This window comes from Toxorhynchites rutilus, chromosome 2 (assembly GCF_029784135.1).
Source record: "Toxorhynchites rutilus septentrionalis strain SRP chromosome 2, ASM2978413v1, whole genome shotgun sequence".
NCBI classification, from domain to species: Eukaryota; Metazoa; Arthropoda; class Insecta; order Diptera; family Culicidae; genus Toxorhynchites; species Toxorhynchites rutilus.
The window spans coordinates 131,718,633-131,743,264 of record NC_073745.1 but is presented as its reverse complement, the minus strand read 5'-3'; the positions used below and the strand labels follow the sequence as shown (position 1 = coordinate 131,743,264).

Genomic DNA, 24,632 nt, shown 5'->3' with positions numbered 1-24,632 from the left:
GGTGCTGATTTTAGCGTAATTATTGCTAAAAGTTTATCGGAAGGTTGACTATTCTTTATAACATTACAGTGAACATTAATTTTATTGTCGCCTCACATAAAATTCATCAAGGTAAGATATATTTATTATCGGTAAGGCAAGGTAAGATATATTATAAAGCTAAATTTTATTCACAGTCAATGAGCCGATAAAAATGATAGAGCTGTCAAGGATCTTGTAATTCCATTGTCCGAAACTGCGCTGTTATCGTTTGGATTCTCACTGGATGAGCCCGGTGAGTACGCATCTCGCATCTACCTTATGGTCAAGCTGGGTCTTGAAATGGATAAGCACAGATGATACTCCATCCGCAACTACTGATGAAGATGCTCCTCCACTAGTGGATGACACCGAGGATGCCTCACACATGGAAGAAGTTGATTAAACATATACGGTTTTTAACTACTTAAGTAGCTTTTCGTAATTTTTGAAAGTCTGATTTGTGTTTTTGGAGAAAGGAAACGGTATGCTGAATTGAGTTTCTCGTATCAGTTAGGGTCAACTATTGTAAACTTTCAATTTAATGTTGTACCGCGTTATAACGGCTGCAGAAGATGTATATTCTTGTCATTAGTAATAGCATACCAAATACTTGAACTGACTACATGTTAATAATAAATATAAATTATTTCAGAATGCACAGTTTAAATGGATTGCATTCGAAATTGCCTATTTTTGTCCGAAAATTCTCACAATGTAGATGATGACTACATCTTTGAATCTGGAGTAGTGATTGCCCGTTTGGAACGGCGAATGATTAGAGATCGTTCAAGATGTACCAGGTCTGCCCACATCATGGCTTCCAGACGGTGGAGATCTTGTGTGGATTTATGCGTGTTTTGGGCTCATTTGTGACTTTTCCCGATCGTTCATTCAGTTATCGCGAATCATTCCATTGTTTCCGAGTTAGAAGTCAAGCTGGACGCGAAGAAAGCATTTTGCAGCGGCGAGAGCTTTTTTCTTCGATTGAAATCAAAAGGTGAACATTCGTTTCGCTGCGGTTGCTATCACTACGCTGCCAAAACCGAACGGTTCAGGTCGGATAACTGTTGCCGTTCCACGAAAGGTGGTGTATAGGCAAATTTGTGGATTATTTACTTGGGAATGATGCATTTGAGAGCATTTGAGATTAAATTTTGCTGTAATCATACTGAAAAATTAAATTGATATTCAATGAGTTCAGTGTTTCAGGGTTGCTCTAGGCACCAAACAATCAACATGCTAATGTTGAGGCCGAAAGTTAATTCGGAAGTTTTATTATTCCACTGCTTTGATAATGGTTTGCGCATTTAGTTTATCTACATTACATTTGCGCTGTATATAAATATGAATAAAAAGCCAAACAATGGATTACGTATTTAGAGCTTGTTTTTCGATAGTGGAATAACTTTACCTAAATTCGAACAAATGAAAATAAAACAATAAAGGGTGTTCGGATCAAAAAGTGGTCAACTTAAATTCGCCGTATTTTTTCTAATCATTCATATAAAAAACCTGATCACCCCTCATTTTGTAGGTGTGTGTGGGTGTGTAGAATGGTGCCTCTATTTGGATTTTGACATTAGATCTTTAGTTATCAAAATGGCGTCAAAGCAAGAGGAGCGACGAATCAAAATTTTGTACATGCGTCGTGAAAATCCAAACTACACGCACGCAGAAATAGCAAAATCGTTGAATGTGGCTAAATCAACCGTCACCAAAGTAATAAAAGTGTTCAGGGAACGTTTGTCGATAACTAGAAAGCCTGGATCTGGGGGAAATCGAAAGCCGGGAGCCGCAGTGACGAACAGAAGAGTGGCTAGCGCTTTCAAACGCAACCTCAACCTCAAGTCAAGTGACTCCAAATCGCAACGATAAGCAAAACCTTACGGCAAAAACAAGATCTCGAAGCTGTATACGACATTGTTGACAAAGTTTGATTGCGTGGTAATGGATGACGAAACCTACGTCAAGGCAGACTTCAGACAGCTACCTGGACAAGAGTATTATACAGCAACCGGAAGGGGAAAGGTGGCAGTCATTTTCAAGCATATTAAACTATCAAAGTTTGCCCAGAAATATCTCGTTTGGTAAGCTATCTGTACCTATGGCTTGAAAAGCGACATTTTCGTTGCAACCGGGACCATCAACCAGGAAATTTACGTGTAAGAGTGTCTTCAAAAGCGTTTGCTGCCTTTCCTGAAGAAACATGACTTGTGTGTGCTGTTTTGGTCGGATTTGGCATCCTTCCATTATGGAAAAAAAAGGCCATGGAGTGGTATGCCACTAACAAGATGCAGGTTGTGCCCAAGGATAGGAACCCTCCCAACACATCAGAACATCGCCCAATCGAAAAATATTGGGCGATAGTTAAGCAGAACCTTAAGAAGACCCAAAAAACTGTTAGCAGCGAGAAGCAGTTCAAAGCAAACTGGCGTTCTGCGGCGAAGAAAGTGGATAAGGTGACTGTACAAAATGTGATGGCAGGCGTCAAACGAAAGGCTCGCCAATTTGGACTAGGTCGACCGGAATCTTAACTGAGTATTTTTTCCGTCTTTTATACATATTGAACTTCAAAAAGAAAGATACTTAATTTTTTTTTAATAAACAAATAATCGATTTACACGCAATTTAGTTTGACCACTTTTTGATCCGAACACCCTTTATTTATATTTTTGACAACCTTTGGCGTAGTCCTACGTCCCTCCGTTTATGTTCCCGGCATTACCCATCTTTTCGTGTTTTCATTAGTTAGTTTCGATTAATGTTTGCCTTTTGCGATCCGGTGTAATTTTATGATTCGGTACAACAAAGATGAGATGCCAAGTGAGTTTATGTGGCGAGAGCAAAAAATCTCACCCTATATATTTCACTAGTTCCAGGTTGATTTATAGCTGCAAGCTCAGTGAATCGATTTTTGCAATGTGGGCGATGATTGGATATTCTCCGATGGAATGTGAATATCCAGCGTATGTGGAATACATAAAATAAGTGCTAATCCCCCCATTAAAAAAAATCAACATTGATTTCTCCCAGGTGCGTTTTGAGAAAAGTTTTTGTTGTGTCCGTTGGAAAAATTACCATATTTCAATACTTCCCCTTGGTTCACCGTGACTGGTTCGCGCTGACATAAGGGTTATCACAACAAACGCGAGCTGGCTCCTCTCTCTCAGGTTTTTACTACGTGCGATTCGAATTTTTATAATACGTTGTCCATGGGAGATCAAATAAGCCAATATGGTAACTCCTGAACATCTTGTATGATAAGTGATCTGATAAACACATTTTACTCATGAGAAACACAGCACCAAATTTTACTCTTAATTCGTTAATACGAATGAATATAGTACAGGTCGGACTCGATTATATACAGACTCGGGTATATATGATTCGATTATACAGTGTCGGACAAAACATTAACACGTTGAGCCCAGCGTTGGTCTCTAGGGGCCGACGTTGAGCTTTTTTGCTGACTGACTGGGACTGACAGTTACAAAATAATAAAATAAAAATATATACTCTTTGTTTTCGGATGTTTTACAAAATGTGACTACTTTCTAGTCGAATTGCTGACTATTTTCTATTTAGTATTTTTGGGAACTGGGACCGACACTGATATTGTGCAAACGCTCTTGATGCGGGCTGAATGTTACCCGAAAGACATTCACCCGAATTCCACTCACCCGAATGCGACAGCTACCCCAAAGTAACATCTACCCGAACTGACATTTACTCGAATGCGACATTTACCCGAATGCAACAACTATCCGAATTTTACGGTTGCTCGAATGTAACATTCACCCGAATGCGACAGTTACCCGAATGTAACAATTATCCGAATGTAACAATTATCCGAATGTAACATCTACCCGAATGCGACACTTACCCGAAAGAAGGATATACAGCGTGGACTCGATTATATACAGTTTTTGATTTCTTTTCACTATATATAATCGAATCCTGTATATAATCGAGTCAAATTTTTTTTTCTTCATTTGTTTTTTTTTGCATGTATTTTTAGTTTTTTTTCAAACTAAAAGATTGATTTGATTTGATTTGATTGATTGATTTTTTATTCATCCCCTTAAGGTCAGAAAACACATTTCTCACATGAAAAAAATAAATTTATCAAGATTCTCTCAGGAGGTGATAGCCGATCATATTTGATGAAAAAAATCCTCCTACGCATATGTTCGAATTCCAACAATGACAGAGTTGTAGAACTTTTTTTGTTTGTTTCGGACTTTGTTGCCTCAAACTGGCTCTACATTAAAAAGTACGCTACGGAAGTCGATTATGATGCTTTCATTTGAAAGATGAGAAAAATTTAGTGCAGGATTTTAATAACATTTTGGAAGCGAAACACTTAAAAGTTAATAATTTTTAATGTGTTATTATTAAGTTTATCCTAAAAAAAATTATTAAACTAGATTGTTTCTATGAATAAAATTGAACTTCTTTAACCGCTCTACAATTTGTTCTTTGACGCACAACTTCTATCTTTCTTAATTTGGCTGCAATATCGATATAAACAATTCATGGTGAAAATTCAAGAAAAATCTTCAAAAATCACGATATTTACCCCCCTGTACATGTAAAAGCCACTTAGAATTCACCTTAACGTTGAAAGGTTAAAAAACATGACAAAATATGACAAACATTGTTGTGTAATTTTTGAAAATTTTGTTCGGTTTTTTTTATAGAAATTCAAACAATTTTACATTTTATCCTTTGACCCTAAGTTTGTAGGTATTACAGTTTTTAAGTTATATTTTTTTAAATAAGAAAAAAAACTCAAATTTTCGTTTAAATAATACTTGACATTTTAAAATTATTTGATAGTTTTTTATAAACATATATTGAATATAATTCATGCAATCATTTTTGGGCCTTCAAATTGTCCACGTGACACGTGAGCAGTCCTTTAGGAGCATTCAAGTTGAACTATCTACAGCTTTATTTCAGTTTCTCAATCTGGTCCCTTTTGAGATTTACATTATTCTTCATGGAAACTACATTCAACACTGTCAGAACGTAGTCAGGCATGGATGTATCGGAACAACTACTTATGGTTAAGTTTGAGATATGCTAAATGTTATAACGATTACAATTGTTATAACGAATAGTTGATCAAAAGTCACAATCGTTTAGTATCGAATGATCGTTAACACGGTGATCCCCAATTGAGTTAGGGGACTGACAATGAACTTTTTGCCTGGGGAACAATAGTGCTCTTTTATGAAAACCATTTTCGAACTTTGCTACTATCGTTATCACAACACCGACGCGAACCACGAAAATTCAGTCAGTCTCCAAAGATCGATACGGTGATCAACGTGTTGATCATAACGGAAACATTACCAAGAACGAGATTTATTAAAACATAATGGACATTCAATCAACTATGAAAAAAAATATTCAAGTACAAAAACACCATTTTAACGGGATCAATAAAAACAATACTTTTCAATATTCGTGAAATATTCCTCGAGTTAGTACTTTGGTAAATTACATAAAATATAGGACTCTTGTTAGTGAATGTCGATTAACGACCCTGCATCTTCTTTTATATCCGCCTTCCTGCAACAACTGTCGAGCAAATTTGGGCATAGGAATGTATCATAGTCCCCTATTGGGTTCTTACAAACGTAGTGTGCTACACACTCTTCGGCACATTTCTGCAATGAAATGTGGTAAATATTAGGAGATGATTAACTAAAAGATATTGGAGATAGAAATACTCACAGGCTCTTCTTTTACAGGAGTCTTGTTCTCTATTTCTCCGATTTTCGCGGAATGACAGGCAACCAGAATCATTGCCACGATTACAGCAAACGGTAGTCCAGATAGCATTATACTAGCTAATTGCAATCCGTTTTTTGTTGGGAAAATACAAAAATTAGTTGATTCAGAATGCGGAATTGGCTTTCGCGAAAAAAAAAGTGTGATATCGACTTTGGATAGTTTTGCGATTGCCAAATTCAGTCTATCTAATTTTCAAATGAATGTGAACATTTTTCGGAAAGTTGGTGTTAACTATACATCAACCTGCAATTCTTTTTTGGTAACCGAGTCTTGGCATTCTTGAGAGTCAATGCATAATGCGGCTGAGCGGTAAATTGATTGTGATTTACTAGGAGATTTGAATTTTCTTCAAGCTGAACTCTATTCTTCAGGAGTGGCTACTCCACTTTCTCGCATAAAAAAGAAAAAAGGAAAGACGGGGTAAGACCGCCCGGCGGGGTAAAACGAACCGCTTCTAGTTTTATAAGAAATCTTCAGTATTTTAGCAAATATGCTACACAAGAAACATTAATAGCATATTTTTGTCATTTCGAAACACCTTGCAACACTTGAGCACACGCAATATCATGATTGTAAACAAAACAAAGTTTTCGTCCATTGCAGTTGCAAGCGATCCAATTTTCACGGTAACCAAAATAAGGATTTCTCCAGCAAAAACTGTATATTACGTTAGTTGCCTGTATCCAAGTCCTTCAGTAGATTGTTCCGGTTTTGCCTGCGTGATAAGGTATATTATAAATATAAATATGTTATAAAATGCGTGTAAAGTGCAAAATAACGCAAAAGGTGCTCTGGAGGGAAGACGGACCATTTTCGACGAGGTAAAAGCGCCACACGTTGTGATATTGAATGATTCTCATATCATATAAAATACCATCTTTTCGCTCGTCTCTTTACACACAAATGCCCCGAAAGTACATAAGGAAATCGTCGAATAATCGTCCTTATAGATTCCGATAATATGGTAAATTTTTCACGAATATTTTTAAAACTCGGCACGTGCAATATATATGGCCTTTTCAGAAGTTTGTGTGTAGTTTTTGAACAACCCTAAACATTTAGTACCTTAGTCAACACTGTTCCTGTTATTTTTACTAGGTTTCTATCAACTGGAAGTATTTCGAGGGAAGAACATCAGGAAACAGCTTTACAAACTTTATGTGCGGAAATTTTTGATGTTGAAATTACACCAAGTTCTAGATATCGCGTGGTCACAAAAAAGCCAAAATTCTATCCAAAAAACCTAATATATGAAACGACTATTAAAACTGCACACAATATACCGATGGAACCGTTGTAGCACGAAAGCTCAAGTAGCGCGACTCACGAACAAGTGGTAACTGCCTTCGAATGCATAATACTTTATATGACAATAAGAAATGTTTTCCAGTATTCGGTATTCCCTAAGGAAAACCAGTATTCGAAGATAATGGTTGACGACTTCTTCAAGATGAAACAGGTTCGCGGAAGCTACATATTATATCATCAAACCGGTTTATCAATTCATTAGTTAAAACCTGAGCGATAAAATAACAGTTTCAAGCATCAACAGCAAGAAGTTCAGCTTCACTACCTTTCTTCTTCATTACACTTACATTACATAAAGTACACTGTTTAACCGGAGGTCAAAAATTAGTGAGAATAAAAAACCTATTATCATAACAATGAAGGTCCTGCCTCATTCTCCTACATAGGTTTGAGCTGGTCGGTTATATAATTGATAATTTATTTGAAAAACATAACCAGACTGACAAAAAAACGAACTGATTTAATCTACAGATATGAAATCTTCTCTTTGTGATATAGGACTTTCACTCAGCTTCTATGAACATTTAAAAAAACCTTCATTATCATTGAGACGAAGATGGCAGATTTTTTTGCAAATTAGTTGACAACAAATTTGTCGATTACAATCTCAACGTTCAAATTGAATTTTCGACATATGAAGGCTGGCCGGTAATTTGGCCGGATACCGGAAACCGGATATCCGTCAAGCTTCGAGGCCGGATAGCCGGATATCCGGATATTCGGCTCTATATTTGAGAAAACTAAACTGGTACAAACTGGATGTGTGCATGAAGCAATGAAAGGATTACATTTTAGAGACAAATAAACTCATTTTTACATAAAAATAATGAACGTCGATTGAACTTTCCGTTTAGAATGAATATCCTTCAAAAGAATATCAAATTTCCTGCAAGGAATTTTGAACAGATATTTTTCTGATAAAGATTTCCTATTGCAGTGATGAGATTTTTATATATTGAAATAATTTTAATACTGGTAAGAATAAGAATAAGTACTACGAATTTAAATAAGCAAAGAACATCAATCAATTATTTTCATACAAGAATAAAAAACTGTCTTCAGTGATGATAATTTGAAAGAGGGCACACACACTCACTCATTTGATAACACAACAGTGGTGTTTTATGGGGCAGTGCGTTAGGTTTCTTTAGGTATTTGATGTTCTGGCCTCTCGTGTTTATCCGAGGTAATGCATGTTGCTACTTAAAAAAGTAATCGGATAAGGTTGAGACAGCAAATAAAACACCGCACATGCCTCGCATGAGAGCATATTCAAACGCTGGATTGTGAAATCATTTCAATTACTTATGAGAAGATTCAAATTACCAAATTTCAATCTTTATGGGCTCTAGTCTCAAGTCAGACAATTTAGAAGTTCTTGAAATGGAAACAGCCCGGCATAAAATCTTGTTAGAATCTGGTGGGATTTTCAGAGCATTTAGGAGTATTTCAGTAATCAAACCTAATTTTTAATTACGTATGAATTATGGTAATGAGCTGTTTTGTTACGATTTATCTTGTGTTAATGAGAAATTATTGATTTTTCGAATATCCGGTATCCGGCCGGATAGCAAACATTGGTCGGATAGGCCGGATACCGGATATCCGTTACATCTCTATTAAATACACAATCCTTTGTTTCACAGATAGCCATTGAATTGTGTTTAGCATGAGAGCTGAGGGAGTGAATCAATTACAATGCAAAACCAAACGCATCACTTTATTTTGTAAACGTTGTAACCTCAATATTTGTGTTTCATTAGTAAGGAAAAGAATGAATGATCAGAAGTCCATGTGTGGCGATATAATCGATTTATACCATTGACTTTTACTCGATATAGTCAACTTATTTCTTATACGGCATACGATACCGTATTTTTTGCAATTTTCTTGATAACATATCTATGTGAGAGCAGTTTGTCATCTATAGTAACACCAAGATACTTTATCTTTCTAACGCAGTCAAATGTCTCACCATTCATCTGTACAAAACACTCGGTGTTGTAATATCTCGAAGAAAATATCATATACTTGGTTTACTTAATATTTAATTTTAACTGTTATTTATCAGGCTATAACTAATTTTGGATCCTTATTTTGAAAAATCTGTATAAAAACCAAAAAAATCTTTAATCTGTAACTACAGATTCTTGGTTTCAAAAAGTGTGAAAAATCTGTATAAATACATATTATTCTGTAAATATGGTAACCCTGGTACCCTGGATTCGACGAACAAATAAAAAAAATGTAAGCAAACAAAAACTCAGTATTTGCTTGTTGTATTTTGTGTCAAATATATAACGGGAATTTGTGAAACACAATGTGTTTTTACGCAATTTTCGCTCAAGATACTTGATTTATTTGCAAACAACATGTTTCTCCGTTACACGGAATACATATTTGATACAGAAAAGTAAATTGTCATTCAAAATATTTATTTTCAAAGCGCGTTATTCCACCTGAGAATCTGAGCCCATTTTCACTTCACACCAACGGAACACGAAGTTTAATTCCGCGAACTCGGAATCCAATTGGACTAACAAAGATGTCATCGTAGAACATATGGGATTTATTTTTTCCCCGAACATTCTCTCAAAGCTTATCTACAATTTCAAAATTTTCAGTCAACATAACATTGATCTACGGGCAGAGACGAATACAACAAAATAAAGACGGCTCAAATCGGACCATCCCTTCCTCGGGTTTTGCGCTTACCAACACATTTGGCCTTCCAATATTATTTATACAGCCATTCCATGCCAAACCGATATAGTCGTTCACAGATTTCCGTGAAAAGTGATAGTTTTGTCACCTTTCGCAAAATATTTGCCACGTATTTTTAATTTTTTTCATTAGGGTGCTCATTTTCATTTTAGGTTTTCCGTAAAATCATTTTTTCCACTTTTTTCCAAAAACCACTTTTTTCAAAAAATCATAGCTTCTTAACTACTGGACTGATTCGGATGATCGACATACCAATCAAGGCCAATTAGCTATTAGTATTTGAAAAAATATTTCACTTGCAAAAACTTTGAATTTCGCATTTGTTTTTTGTTGTTTTCATGGCTTTGGACTAGAGGGCGCTATATTTTTTAATGTGTTTTTCAGAAAGCTGAGGGTTTTGACATAACATATTCAAATATCAGAGATGTGATTTTTATCGTTTTTAAGTTATGTTTTTTCAAAGTTAATCGATGGTTAAAAAACCATTTTTTTCTTCTTTTTCCGAAAATGATTTTAAAAAAAATCATTACTTTCAAGCTACTTCACCAATATAGACCCCTCAAATTAAAGTCAATTAGCTAGTCTTCTTTGAAACAATATCACACTGGGATCATTTTTTCGCCAGTGTAATATTTTTTTTCAAAAAGAAATAGCTCATTGGCATTGGATATGTCGATTATCTGAATCGGTCCAGAATTTAATAAGTTATAAATTTTGGAAAAAATTCATTTTTGGAAAGAAAAGATTTTTCGGGTCATCGTTATTTCGTCATAACACAAACAGTTAGAATTTCAACAAGATATTTTCATATATTGTTGAAGGCTTAGAATAAAAAAATATTTAATGTCAATTTCGTTCAAAGGGGTCGTTTGTTTATTTATTGGGCTTAAATATGATAATTTCAGCTTCCAGTTTCTATTCCATCATTTCAAAAATCATAAGTATTATCAATGAAAAATTCAAAACGATCGGCTGATTTACATGTCAATAATTGGCAATGTTGCCATTGTGGCTAATAACCTGGAAGATTCGTGTTGGCATACTATTTACCAAATTTTGCAGAACAGATTCCTCGATATTTTCTCAGAAATTGGGGCCTTGAGTTCATCTACCGTGATGTAGTGCTTTCCCTCAGCGTAGATTATGCTCAACAGGATTCAAGTCTGGAGAGCGAACCGACCAGTCCAATAAGCCAAGTTTTTGGTCCTTGATCCATTGCTTAGTTTCCTTACTGGTATGGATAGCGGCATTGTCTTGTTGGAATTTGTTTATTTTTTTGCGACAAACAAACGGTAAGTATAGGAAAAACCTGTTCCAGTTAGTTTCCAAAAACGATAGAAGAGAGGATTCCAGAAAAAGTAGTAATCCTTGCTATTCAAATTGAAGGATGTAAAAGCTATCTTCTTCTTCTTCTTTTCTTCTTCAATGGCACTAACATTCCTAGAGGAACTTCGCCGTCTCAACGTAGTATTACGTATTACTTGCGTCATTTTTATTAGTACTTAGTTGAGATTTCTATGCCAAATAACACGCCTTGAATGCATTCTGAGTGGCAAGCTCTAGAATACGCGTGATCACAGTGCAAGTCGGAGGAAATTTCTTTGACGAAAAATTCCCCCGACCAGAACGGGAATCGAACCCGAACACCCGGCATGTTAGTTATGACGCTAACCACTCGGCCAAGGGAGCACATAAAAAAAGCTATCTTGAGTTTTCCGAATCCCGCCCAAACCATGCACGAGCCTCCACCAAAATTTTTGGTTGAAATTTACTGTTCCTCCTCCCGTAAATCACGCCGTTGAAACCATCAGGACCACCCATATTGAACTTTTTTTCGTCAATGAAGATAACCTAGCAAAGTAAAAAGTAAAAAAAAATGCCGTCTTACATTGAAGAGTTTTCAGTTATGGTATATAGAAAAAAATATTCTTCTGGAAACATTCTTTGTTGAATTTTAAGAAAGAATACGGGTGATATCGCTGGACCGATTAGTTTTATACAGGTTATCTCGGTTACCTTATGAGGTTTCCCAAAAATAACTCTCCGAAGTCCTGATTGGAGCTCAATGAAGAATACGCGCGATAAATAAAGGAACATATCGCTGGTCCTAATATTTTTAGTAGAACTATCTTGGTTACCTTCTCAGGTTTCCCAAATATAACTCTCCTCCGTCGTGTTTGGATTTCGATAAACGTACCACAAATAGTGGTCCAGGTTTTTTTTTCTTTAGGCTACCTGAAAGATAATCTCTGCCGGGTGTTGTGACTTTCGTAATTGCATTACGTCGAGTGGTCGATATTTTGCGTTCACATAATCACATCACTTACCACAGTGAATCCTGATTGTTACCTCTCCCTGCTAACACATATCCCTTCCATGGTAATCGCCAAGGAATCACGTTATAGAGGCGACCCTCCTGGCCTTCGGGCGGTGAATATCATACTAACATTCCTTCCCTTCTCCTGGTGACTGTAAGGACGTGACCTGCATAGTTTTTGACTATTTTGAGTTAGAATCACCGAAACTTGCACAATGAGAATGGTTTGCTACCCCCAAGCGTCATTTAGTGTGTTCCTTGTGCAATTTCGCTGGTTCAGGTCAATCACGAAGAGCCACTCAAAGACTTTTTTGGAAAAAAAACCGGAAAAAGTTGATTTTTCGGACCACATGTCTTCAAATGTTTTTCAACGCAACTCCTGAACATATATTTTTACCATAATGATGTATTTGGAAAAGTTGTTGAACATCATAAGCAAATGGATAAAATTTAATGAATATGACGGTATAACATGGCAAACATATTCAGAGAGCCTATCTATATACAGCCATTCCATGTCAAACCGATATAGTAGTTTTTTTTCGTAAAAAGTAGTAGTTTCGTTCTTTATCGCAAACTATTAGACCCGTATTTTTTTGTTTTTTTGTTAGGGTGTCCATTTTCATTTTAGAATGATCCGAAATATTGACTTTTTCCCCTTTTGTCCAAAAATGACATTTTTCAAAAAATCATAACTTGTGAACTACTGAACCGATTTAGACGGTCGACAAATCAAATTGAAGCTAATAAGCTAGAAATGCTACGCTTGCAAAAATTTTAAGTTTTGGTTTTGTCATTATTGATTGTATTTGTTTTTATAGTTTTCATGGTTATAGGTTTCATGGATTTTTTATGGAAAGCTGAAGATTTTTCATATCACTTATCTCGAAACCAGGAAGGCGTTTTTTTTTCGTTTTTAAGTTATCATTTTTCAAAGTTACCCGATGGTCCACAAATTTAATTTTCCCTATTGCCCAAAAATGACTTTTTACAAAAAAATATTACTTTGGAACTACTGAACCGATTCAGGTGATCAATATATCAAATTCAAGCCTACTTAATTAAAGGCTAGCTTTTTTTGAAAAAAATAACACACTTGCCAATTAATTGGATTATAGTAACATACATCCAGTCTAGTCGCATAGAAATATTGAACGAAAACTAAAAACATGTTAATTTTGAAAAATCATAATTTAAAAAGGAAAAATAACACCTCTCTAGTATTCGGATATATTTTGTGAAAAAACCTCAGCTTTCGAGAAAAAATATAAAAAATATGGCGCCCTTGGTCCCGAAACGATGTAAGCTATAAAAACAGATTTAATCAAAAATGAAAATCAAAACTCAAAAACGAAAAAAACGCCTCCCTGGTTTCGAGATATGTTATGTGAAAAGTCCTTTCCATACTTTCCATAAAAAATATAAAAAATGTAGCGCCTTTGGTCCCGAGACCATGAAAGCTATAAAAAACAAATATAATCAATAATAACGAAAACATAATTCAAATGCAACCGTAGTATTTTTCCGAAAAAGTCCAACTAATTGGCGTTAATTTAATATGTCGAACATCTGAATTGGTCCAGTGATTGGAAAGTTATGAATTTAAAAAAAAAGTAATTTCTGGCAAAAATGCGAAAAAATTGATTTTTCGGAAAATGGAAATGGTCACCCTAACAAAAACAAAAAAAATACGGGTCTAGCAATTTGCGATAAAGAACAAAACTACCACTTTTGACGAAAATCTGAGAACCACTATATCGGTTTGGCATGGAAAGGCTGTAAATAGATTACAATATATATATATATATATATATATATATATATATATATATATATATATATATATATATATATATATATATATATATATATATATATATATATATATATATATATAATATATATATATATATATATATATATATATTATATATATATATATATATATATATATATATATATATATATATATATATATATATATATATATATATATATATATATATATATATATATATATATATATATATATATATATATATATATATATATATATATATATATATATATATATATATACAGATCTTTTCCTTGCGATGGTCTTAGACACAGTTCCTCATTCACACACGTTGCATTGCAGAATAATGATTGGTTATCCTCGCTGTCCAATATAGACGATGTTTCCTGTGTTGATTTCGGATTTTTGCAACACATTTCATTCAGGGGACATATTTCTTCACCGAATCGCAAATCAACTTCAAGAGCCGAATCATTGCACTTTTCACGTGGAACACAGGAATAACCGCATGATGGCATCTTTCGATTTTTGCAACATATTTGCTCGATGGGACAGTTGTGCTCAGATATTCTCAAATCCACCGTTTCCCCAATAGAATGGGTGACATCTAAGCATTGCTGTATGGGAACACATTCGCAAGAGTCGTTGATAATCAGTTTCGATACAACTTTGATACTTTTGCAGCACATATTGCCCTCTGGACAGACTTCGTCGTTGAATCTCAAATCAATTTGGCTGGAATCTGTTCTGATATCATTACATTGGTTGGCTGGAACACATGTTCCATCACATGAATCAGTTTTATTTATCATAGGTTTTTGACAACATACATGGTTCCCGGGACATTCATTACTTTGAACCCGTAGATCTATTCCGCTATCTTGCTTGTAACCGATGCACTGTCGCGAAGGAACACATTCCCCATCGCAAAGTTTCTCTCGAATCCTAGGAACATCTGTGGGATCAGGTTGGCTGATCGACGTTTTATTACAACAAATTTTGTTCGCAGAACAATTACTGTCAGATAGTCTCAAATTGATCAATTGATCATTTCCTGTGTTATACCCGGCGCATTCCTCTGGGTAAAGCCAAAGCCCGCTACAAAACTCGTTTTGTCGGGGTTTCAAGACCTTGCAACAAATCCTTCGAGGAGGACATACTCCATCTAAAGCGTTCGTTTCTGCATCAACAGCAGCTTCGGCGCATTGTTCGGGTGGGGTGCAAGTTCCATCACACGTTGCCCGCACATTCTTACAGCAGATTGTATTTGCAGGGCAACTACTACTGATACCACGATCATCGGATTCAACGCATCGTGATCGTAGAACACACGTCCCATCACAGTTTCTGCCCACTTCCACAGACTCAGTGCTCACTAATTGATGCTCAGTCTTTCATTCTTCTCTGCAACAAACGAGTTTCCCGGGGCAATCAATTCCATAACTATACGACTCAATTTTTATATTTTTAGAGCACATATCCACTGGTACACAAATGCCTTCCGAACATTGTATCGCATCTTCCAAGGCGCTAACTGTGGCAAACAGAGCAAAAATAACGATAATTTGTGATGCCGAGCGAAAAAAAACTCTCCCTGCCACTCGAATCATCTTAGCTTGCGTACTGACATGTTCGGAAACTGTTACCTCTTCGAGCTGTAGATCAGAATGGTGGCAGCTTATTCCTAAACCAGTTTCGTGCTACGGGTGTTTCTTCCGGAATTTTAGAACTCTCTTCTGTTACGTGACATTACGATGTACTCTCCGGGGCAAATTGCATTTTTGATGCCCAAACAAGCTTAGCATAGTTGGGTCGTAAAACCACCATGAGCTGTTCGGTTCGTTTGGTTTCAAATCACGATATTCTCAGTAAAACCCCAAATTGACAATTCATTTGTGTGGCGGAAATAAAACTGCGTAGTGATGAACTGGTTAGTCACTTTTTTTTCTTTGTTTTTTTTCTTTCGTTGTATGATCTTTTCAGTGAGCTGTGTAAGCTTGCATTACAGATTACGCATAACTGCATTTTATTATTAATTAAAATGAGATAAGAAACACGTTAAGTATCATCATCATGACGAGTGACAGACAAAATTCAGCTTAACGACATGACGGAACTTGAAGATAGCAAAACTTTGTCTAGTTTATCAGATGTGTGTTAAAGAATGTTCAAACTTGTTAAACGTTTCTCTTCCGTGAATTCGAATGATCATATCCCGATTATCATTTCCCGATTACCTCAATATACACACGACAAAATTGAGGAACAGAAGTCGTAGTTTTAAAGTGATTTTTGGCATGCTGTAATTTCGTGAAAAATCGACGCATGAAGATTGAATAAACATCATTTTAAAGATCCAACTTTCAAATTTAAGAACATTTTACGTACACATTTTTATCTTGCTGTCCGTAGTTATAGTGTACAACAATATCGGAAAGAAGAAGACGGATCGGTAATGTCGGGGACATAACATAAGGGAACAGCCTTTGTTAAATATATATTTTTAATCATTACAAGTCGCTTACAATATAATTTTTTGCTTGTATTCAAATTATATTCCACTGTTACTCTAGTTGCTCCTTTTGGTCGGAACCATTTAAGGAGCATAAATCGGTTCAAACCAAACGTGGCACATAGGAATTTTGAATCAAGCATTTCACAATTATTCAATAATCTATCTCAAGAACAATGAGCGTTCGAAATCTTTCATTGTTCAGTGCCTAGATTTTCATTTTGCTTCCTATATCTTCCGGTTAGACGTAGTCCTACGTCAATAAAAAAAATTTTCTATTTTTTTTTTAAATTTGTGAACTAACATAATTTTATGCTCATTCAATAACAAATTAAATTAACCTTATCAACTAGCTTTCATTTGATGTTTAGAACGTTCTAGTGTGATCTTGCCATAGACAATTAGAACGATTCCAAGTGAAATCGTCCTAAAAATGCAGATTTTAAAAACATGTATTTTTGATTCGAATGAAAGTATTTCGTTTGGGTTGGAGGAAATACGAGTTTTCCACAACAATTGCGATTTTGTTGTCTCAAGTGTAACTTTCGAAAAAAGCCATTGATTTTACTAAGAAAAATCTTTTATAATTTATATCTCAAAAACTATGAGTCGTACCGAAATAGTCTCGCAGAAAGAGTTACAGAATATTGATGTTTAAATGTTAAAAAAATATACACCGAGAAAAAACACTCTTTATTCATTTACAAAAAAAAATACTTTAATTTGCAATATCTAAAACAGAAGTCATGTAGAAAATTCAAAAAAATGAGTCCAAGATGGTAAAACTTTTTTTGACAAACTTTGTGGAATTTTTATGAATTTTCGAAACTTCGAATTTTTGTATGTTAACAATCATTTTTAGCCACAAATTATGAATCCTGATGTAATTCAAAATAAATTAGCTCATTATCAAGTGCTCCCGTGGCCGAGTGGTTAGCATCTCACACTATCATGCCGGGAGTTCGGGTTCGATTCCCGTTCTGGTCGGGAGATTGTTCATCAAAGAAAAATCTTCCGGCTTGCACACTGTGGTCACGCGTATTCTAGAGCTTGCCACTCCAGAGTACATCCAAGGCGTGTTTTTCGGCATAGAAATCTCAACCAAGTACTACTTATAAAAATGACGCAAGTAGTGCTACGTTGAGAAGGCAAAAATGCCACTGGAACATTAGTGCCATCCAAGAAGAAGAAGAAGATCAATCGCCTTCTAAATGAAGCTCGAGATATTTGAAAATACATTTCTAATTTATTGTCTTTTTTATAGTAAATAGGCTCTTTCACTATGTTTGTCGTGATATACCGCCATGTTCATGAAATTTTATGAACGTGCTTATAATTTTCAACATCTTTTCCAAATACATCATTATGGTAAAAATATGTGTTTAAGAGTTACGTTGAATAACATTAGAAGACATGTAGGTTAATACAAAACGTATTAAAGTTTTTTTGTAAATAAAGAAAGTACTCATTATTTTTCTCAGTGTAGAGTTTTTCACGTTTGGACATCAATACTCTGTAACTCTTTCTAAGACACTATTTCGGAAGGACTCATAGTTTTTGAGATATAAATTATCAAAGATTTTTCTTACTAAAATCTATACACCCTATTCAAAAGTTACACTTGAGTGAAAAAAATCCCAAATGCTGTGAAAAATTCATATTTCCTCCAACACAAACGGAATACAAACTTTCATTCGAATCAAAAATACACATATTTTGTCATTTGTCTATTTCATTTGGAATTGCTCTTTTAAATCATTCTGAAACACAATTTAAGTTCTCGATTCTTTCAAACACTCACATAGATTTTGAACTTCGAGCTCAATCTTTTCGAGTTTTTGAAACATACACAAACGAACAGAACATTTATATATATATATATATATATATATATATATATATATATATATATATATATATATATATATATATACAGCATGCCAAAAATCACTTTAAAACTACGACTTCTATTCCTCAATTTTGTCGTGTGTATATTGAGGTAATCGGGAAATGATAATCGGGATATGATCATTCGAATTCACGGAAGAGAAACGTTTAACAAGTTTGAACATTCTTTAACACACATCTGATAAACTAGACAAAGTTTTGCTATCTTCAAGTTCCGTCATGTCGTTAAGCTGAATTTTGTCTGTCACTCGTCATGATGATGATACTTAACGTGTTTCTTATCTCATTTTAATTAATAATAAAATGCAGTTATGCGTAATCTGTAATGCAAGCTTACACAGCTCACTGAAAAGATCATACAACGAAAGAAAAAAAACAAAGAAAAAAAAGTGACTAACCAGTTCATCACTACGCAGTTTTATTTCCGCCACACAAATGAATTGTCAATTTGGGGTTTTACTGAGAATATCGTGATTTGAAACCAAACGAACCGAACAGCTCATGGTGGTTTTACGACCCAACTATGCTAAGCTTGTTTGGGCATCAAAAATGCAATTTGCCCCGGAGAGTACATCGTAATGTCACGTAACAGAAGAGAGTTCTAAAATTCCGGAAGAAACACCCGTAGCACGAAACTGGTTTAGGAATAAGCTGCCACCATTCTGATCTACAGCTCGAAGAGGTAACAGTTTCCGAACATGTCAGTACGCAAGCTAAGATGATTCGAGTGGCAGGGAGAGTTTTTTTTCGCTCGGCATCACAAATTATCGTTATTTTTGCTCTGTTTGCCACAGTTAGCGCCTTGGAAGATGCGATACAATGTTCGGAAGGCATTTGTGTACCAGTGGATATGTGCTCTAAAAATATAAAAATTGAGTCGTATAGTTATGGAATTGATTGCCCCGGGAAACTCGTTTGTTGCAGAGAAGAATCAAAGACTGAGCATCAATTAGTGAGCACTGAGTCTGTGGAAGTGGGCAGAAACTGTGATGGGACGTGTGTTCTACGATCACGATGCGTTGAATCCGATGATCGTGGTATCAGTAGTAGTTGCCCTGCGAATACAATCTGCTGTAAGAATGTGCGGGCAACGTGTGATGGAACTTGCACCCCACCCGAACAATGCGCCGAAGCTGCTGTTGATGCAGAAACGAACGCTTTAGATGGAGTATGTCCTCCTCGAAGGATTTGTTGCAAGGTCTTGAAACCCCAACAAAACGAGTTTTGTAGCGGGCTTTGGCTTTACCCAGAGGAATGCGCCGGGTATAACACAGGAAATGATCAATTGATCAATTTGAGACTATCTGACAGTAATTGTTCTGCGAACAAAATTTGTTGTAATAAAACGTCGATCAGCCAACCTGATCCCACAGATGTTCCTAGGATTCGAGAGAAACTTTGCGATGGGGAATGTGTTCCTTCGCGACAGTGCATCGGTTACAAGCAAGATAGCGGAATAGATCTACGGGTTCAAAGTAATGAATGTCCCGGGAACCATGTATGTTGTCAAAAACCTATGATAAATAAAACTGATTCATGTGATGGAACATGTGTTCCAGCCAACCAATGTAATGATATCAGAACAGATTCCAGCCAAATTGATTTGAGATTCAACGACGAAGTCTGTCCAGAGGGCAATATGTGCTGCAAAAGTATCAAAGTTGTATCGAAACTGATTATCAACGACTCTTGCGAATGTGTTCCCATACAGCAATGCTTAGATGTCACCCATTCTATTGGGGAAACGGTGGATTTGAGAATATCTGAGCACAACTGTCCCATCGAGCAAATATGTTGCAAAAATCGAAAGATGCCATCATGCGGTTATTCCTGTGTTCCACGTGAAAAGTGCAATGATTCGGCTCTTGAAGTTGATTTGCGATTCGGTGAAGAAATATGTCCCCTGAATGAAATGTGTTGCAAAAATCCGAAATCAACACAGGAAACATCGTCTATATTGGACAGCGAGGATAACCAATCATTATTCTGCAATGCAACGTGTGTGAATGAGGAACTGTGTCTAAGACCATCGCAAGGAAAAGATCTGTGCCCAAATGAAAAAGTGTGTTGCGTGGATTTAATACCTTCCAGTATTTGTGAAGGGAAGTGTGTTGCGAACGATGAATGTGCCGAGTATACACATCCTGAGGACGGAATCAATCTGAGAACATTTGAAAATACATGTTCAAATAACTTAGTTTGTTGCAAAAAATTGAAATCATCGGTCCCAGAGGATACACAAGACTCAGTTTGCAATGGAAGCTGTGTCCCCGATTTTCAATGCTTAGACAATGAGATAGACGATAGTGTGATCAATTTAAGGCAATTACCTATTGGTGGTTGTTCTCTCAACGAAGTTTGTTGCACGAGAGTAATGCCATCCACGCGCTGTGAAGGAATTTGTACTGAATATGACAATTGCGTGGATAAACCCTCTGAAACTCAGATAATCAACCTGCGATCGTTGGATGAGATCTGTCCGTCCAATCAAATCTGCTGCAAAAAATTAAAGATAGAAAAAACAAAATGCGAAGGAAAGTGTGTTCCGCTTCATCAATGCCCGGGAAATACCTCGGAAGCTGATATTTTGAATTTAAGAACGTGGATTGAGGACGGTTGCTCGCTGAATGAAACCTGCTGCAAAACGATAGGCAAAAAATGTAAAGGGGACTGTGTTCCCTACGAGCGATGTGGCGAAAGTATTTTTGAAATAATGATGCGTAACATAGATCAGCCATGTCCATCTGATTTGGTTTGTTGTAAAACCGGAAAACAAATGAAATCTGAAGCGCTCAACGTCAATCACTTGAGCATTCCCAAGCCTCTTCATATTCCCACAACAGATTCAGACTCAATCCAATCGCAATGCGCTTTCACCAAAGCACCCAGCTCAGCATCCATTCGGAAGCCTGATGTCCCATGGTTAGTCACCATCTGGAGCCACAGAACATATCTGGATATGACGAGAAATCAGTTCGAATGTGTTGGAACGTTATTGTCGAACGATTTGGTGCTCACTTCTGCCGATTGCGTTTCGGATTTGGAACCAAAACAAACCTTTATTCGAGTTGGTGATTTCAATCTGAAACCTCTCAACACCCTGTCCAAACGGAGGGTAATCAATAAGAATTCTTCCCCCCATATCCATAAGTACTAATCATCTTTCCATTTCACAGGAATATATGGTGAATACAATAACCGTTCACCCAGACTACAACAGCACCTCAGGCTACGCTAATATTGCAGTACTGAAGATGAGCAAAAATAGCACAGTGAAGGCTAAAGTTTGCTTGGCACAGGAACCAAAAGACTACCGCAAAGAGGGATGTTTCCTCATTGGGTGGAGTAAACACGATCTCATGAATGATTCGATCGACAATGCTATTCCAAAGAAACACCCTTTGGAACTCGCTGAAAATGGCGCCTGTAGCGAAGGATCTATTTGCGCGAGTTTACCAGATGAACGCGGGGGAGATCGGCAAGGATCGCCTATACTATGCTTTACCGGTGGTGATCGACACTGGGAGCAAGTCGGGATCGCGACAAACAACAGCTCGTTAGCAGCTTCGATAGCATTCTTTAGAATGTGGATTAACGAGCAAATTTTACCGAGCTTCCAGCAGATACCAGCCGTATCGAAACCATCGCGGTTATATCTACCAGCGCTTTGAATGTACGATTACTTTTACGTATAGTAACATTGAATACTACTTGAAGACTATCGTGTATAAACTTTCTTCATTGCTCATTTAGGTAAATGTTAATGTATAAATTGAAATAAATTCGGTAGAGCTTCTATTTGAATAGTATCAATATCTCGAAGTTTTGGTAAAAAATGTAAAATAATTACAGAAAATACATGCCTCTGCAAATTTTATTGATCTCTAGACACTTTGATTCTTCCCCTTGCAGCACTTGAATTCCATCTTCAAAAGGCGACTCGTCTATCCATTTTTGGCATCTTCAATGACAGTGTTACCTAGCCATGCTATGTGTCATCGATTTAAAGTGTGTGCGACCTACACGGATTTATCTGGAAAAGTACAGACGTTTTAGTTAATTTTGGTACAGATTCTGTACGGTAGTTTTTGTAAAATTTTGTAGTAAGTAAATGTAGATGTAAAGTTAGTAAGTAAACATAATATTTTGTAACAAATAATATTTTTTCTGATGCTAACAAAACATATTTTTCTCTACAATAAATATTTTTGATAGTACAGATTTGATAGATTTTTTGAAGAAAAAGTGCAGATGAAAAAAAAATCAACCCTTCTGGTACAGATGAAAATGTGGCAACACTATCTGCGACATCTCAGATCAAGAAGTTGAGATTCTGGTTGAAAGCACTATGTGTTGACGACCTAACGTACAAATCTACACCTAGGCGGCGCTGCGGTGAAAGTGATGATGGTTTTAAATTTTGCAATGTGAGTTTATGGAAGTTTTGAAGTTCTTTCCATAAATCACAATGTTATAGCCATATAAGATAACTTGATTGCAATGAGTTTGGAAGAAATTTAATTCTGCGCAATTTTATATATAACATGTTATCTTCTCACCTCTTTCAGTAGTGAAAATTGTATAAATGTAGACAATGGTTGAATCAAAAAAAGGAAATTCGAGAGCACAATCAAAAACAAGTTGAAAAATGCATGGTTCCTGCATGTGAGAACTACATTGGAAAGTCTGGAAGTTAAATATACGTGATTTGTTTTTGAGTTTTAGGTTACCTTATCATCATTTTCTTAGTTCAAAAACAAAATCTAGATGTCTCACCGATCATTTACGTTTTGCGTTAGATCGCCAATAGTCACTGCGGCTTCCTGCTTTTGATTTCCCCCCGGTTTAGGTTTACTGGCTGTCGAAAAATGTTTTCCAAACACTTTTATCACGCTAGCGGCAGTTTATTTAGACGCATTAACGATTTCGCTAACTCGAAATGCGAGTAGTATGCGGATTCTAGCGATGCACGAGCAAAATTTCTAAGTTTCTCTATTTTGAATACCATTTTGGTAACTGAAGAACAAATGTCAAAATCAAAATAGAAGCATCATTCTGCGCGCACACATCTTCAAAATGAGGAGTGCGCAGTTTTTTTTTCAAAAATGCGACAAGTTGAAGTCGACCAAAATTTGATCATAACACCCTTTATACAGGTTAAATTAATGTGATTACAATGGTTAGGTTGGGACCTCTCATTTACGTGATTTGTGCTTCAATTTGCTCCAAGAGCACCGTAAATTATGTGTGTTGCATATTATCAAATCACTGTAAACAACACAAATAGCGCTCGAATCGGAACGGAATTGGATTTTTCCTCGAACACGGTCCATCATCCTCTGCAACATTTTTTTCTGCGGTCAAATTCCGTCTCTGCTTGAGTTCCTTCGCGACGCTTGTAATTCATATGTACAGTGTCGGACAAACATTAAGACCACTGCTCAAGCAAAAAAAAAAATTACAAAACTTTGAGAAAAAAAACATTCCAATCCAGTGATTCAATCCATTTAACATAATGTATTTGCATTGTTCGAAGAAATTTATAACATTTGTAGTAAAAACTATAATCATGCATTAAAATATTTGTTTTAAGCAATCTTAACAACTAAAACAACGCGAAAAAATTTAGGACCAGTTCCTCGTTTCGGCTGTTACGAGTGTTTTCGACCGATTTTTGAAGAAAATTGATTATTTTTCTATGGTTTTCCTGGTAAATATTCATCATGTTAACAAGAAGTACGTAGCGTTTTAATTATCGAATTCTAGTTGCAGCCAAAGAAAAATGGGTCGCGCGCATAATTGCACGGAAACACAGCGAATGGTCATCCGCAAAATATCCAAGGCAGCCAGCAACCAACACGAAATCGCAGAGTACTTGGGATGACCCAAAACCTTCGTTTTTAACGCTAGCTTTACGGACGTTTCTTATATATTTATCACTACGAACACGAGTCATTTTGACGCAACAAACATATAACCAGAAATGACTTTCCTGATTTTTAAGGATGTCCCAAACTTCTTGGCACGTGCCCTGATATCCTGATAAACACTCAATTTTGCCTGATTTTAATAAAATAATCGTGATTTTCCTGATGTTTGAATTTTTTACTTCATCGAAATAAAAAATATTCCCTAATAATTATACTGGGATCCCTGCCAAAGTTTTCCTGGTTGGAAATGAGAGCTGTCATTATAGCCTACATAAAAAAGTTCTGTGGTCCTTACTTGTATAATGTGTGTAT

The 24,632-nt window shown here is 35.9% G+C and overlaps 1 protein-coding gene across 2 annotated transcripts; it reads left to right on the top strand.

Annotated features, from left to right (window-relative positions):
• Nucleotides 1-18,830: 18,830 nt before the first annotated feature.
• On the top strand, nt 18,831-22,607 carry LOC129769460 (uncharacterized). Of its 2 annotated transcripts, none has more exons than XM_055771751.1 (3): nt 18,831-21,505; nt 21,567-22,063; nt 22,303-22,607. In XM_055771751.1, the coding sequence occupies exons 1-2, from the start codon at nt 19,109-19,111 to the stop codon at nt 22,059-22,061; spliced, it is 2,892 nt and encodes a 963-aa protein (XP_055627726.1). In that variant the 5' UTR covers nt 18,831-19,108; the 3' UTR covers nt 22,062-22,063; nt 22,303-22,607. The 2 variants fall into 2 exon arrangements, 1 of the variants encoding a protein (XP_055627726.1); XR_008741883.1 differs by having other exon boundaries at nt 18,832-21,505; nt 21,567-22,143.
• Nucleotides 22,608-24,632: the final 2,025 nt, after the last annotated feature.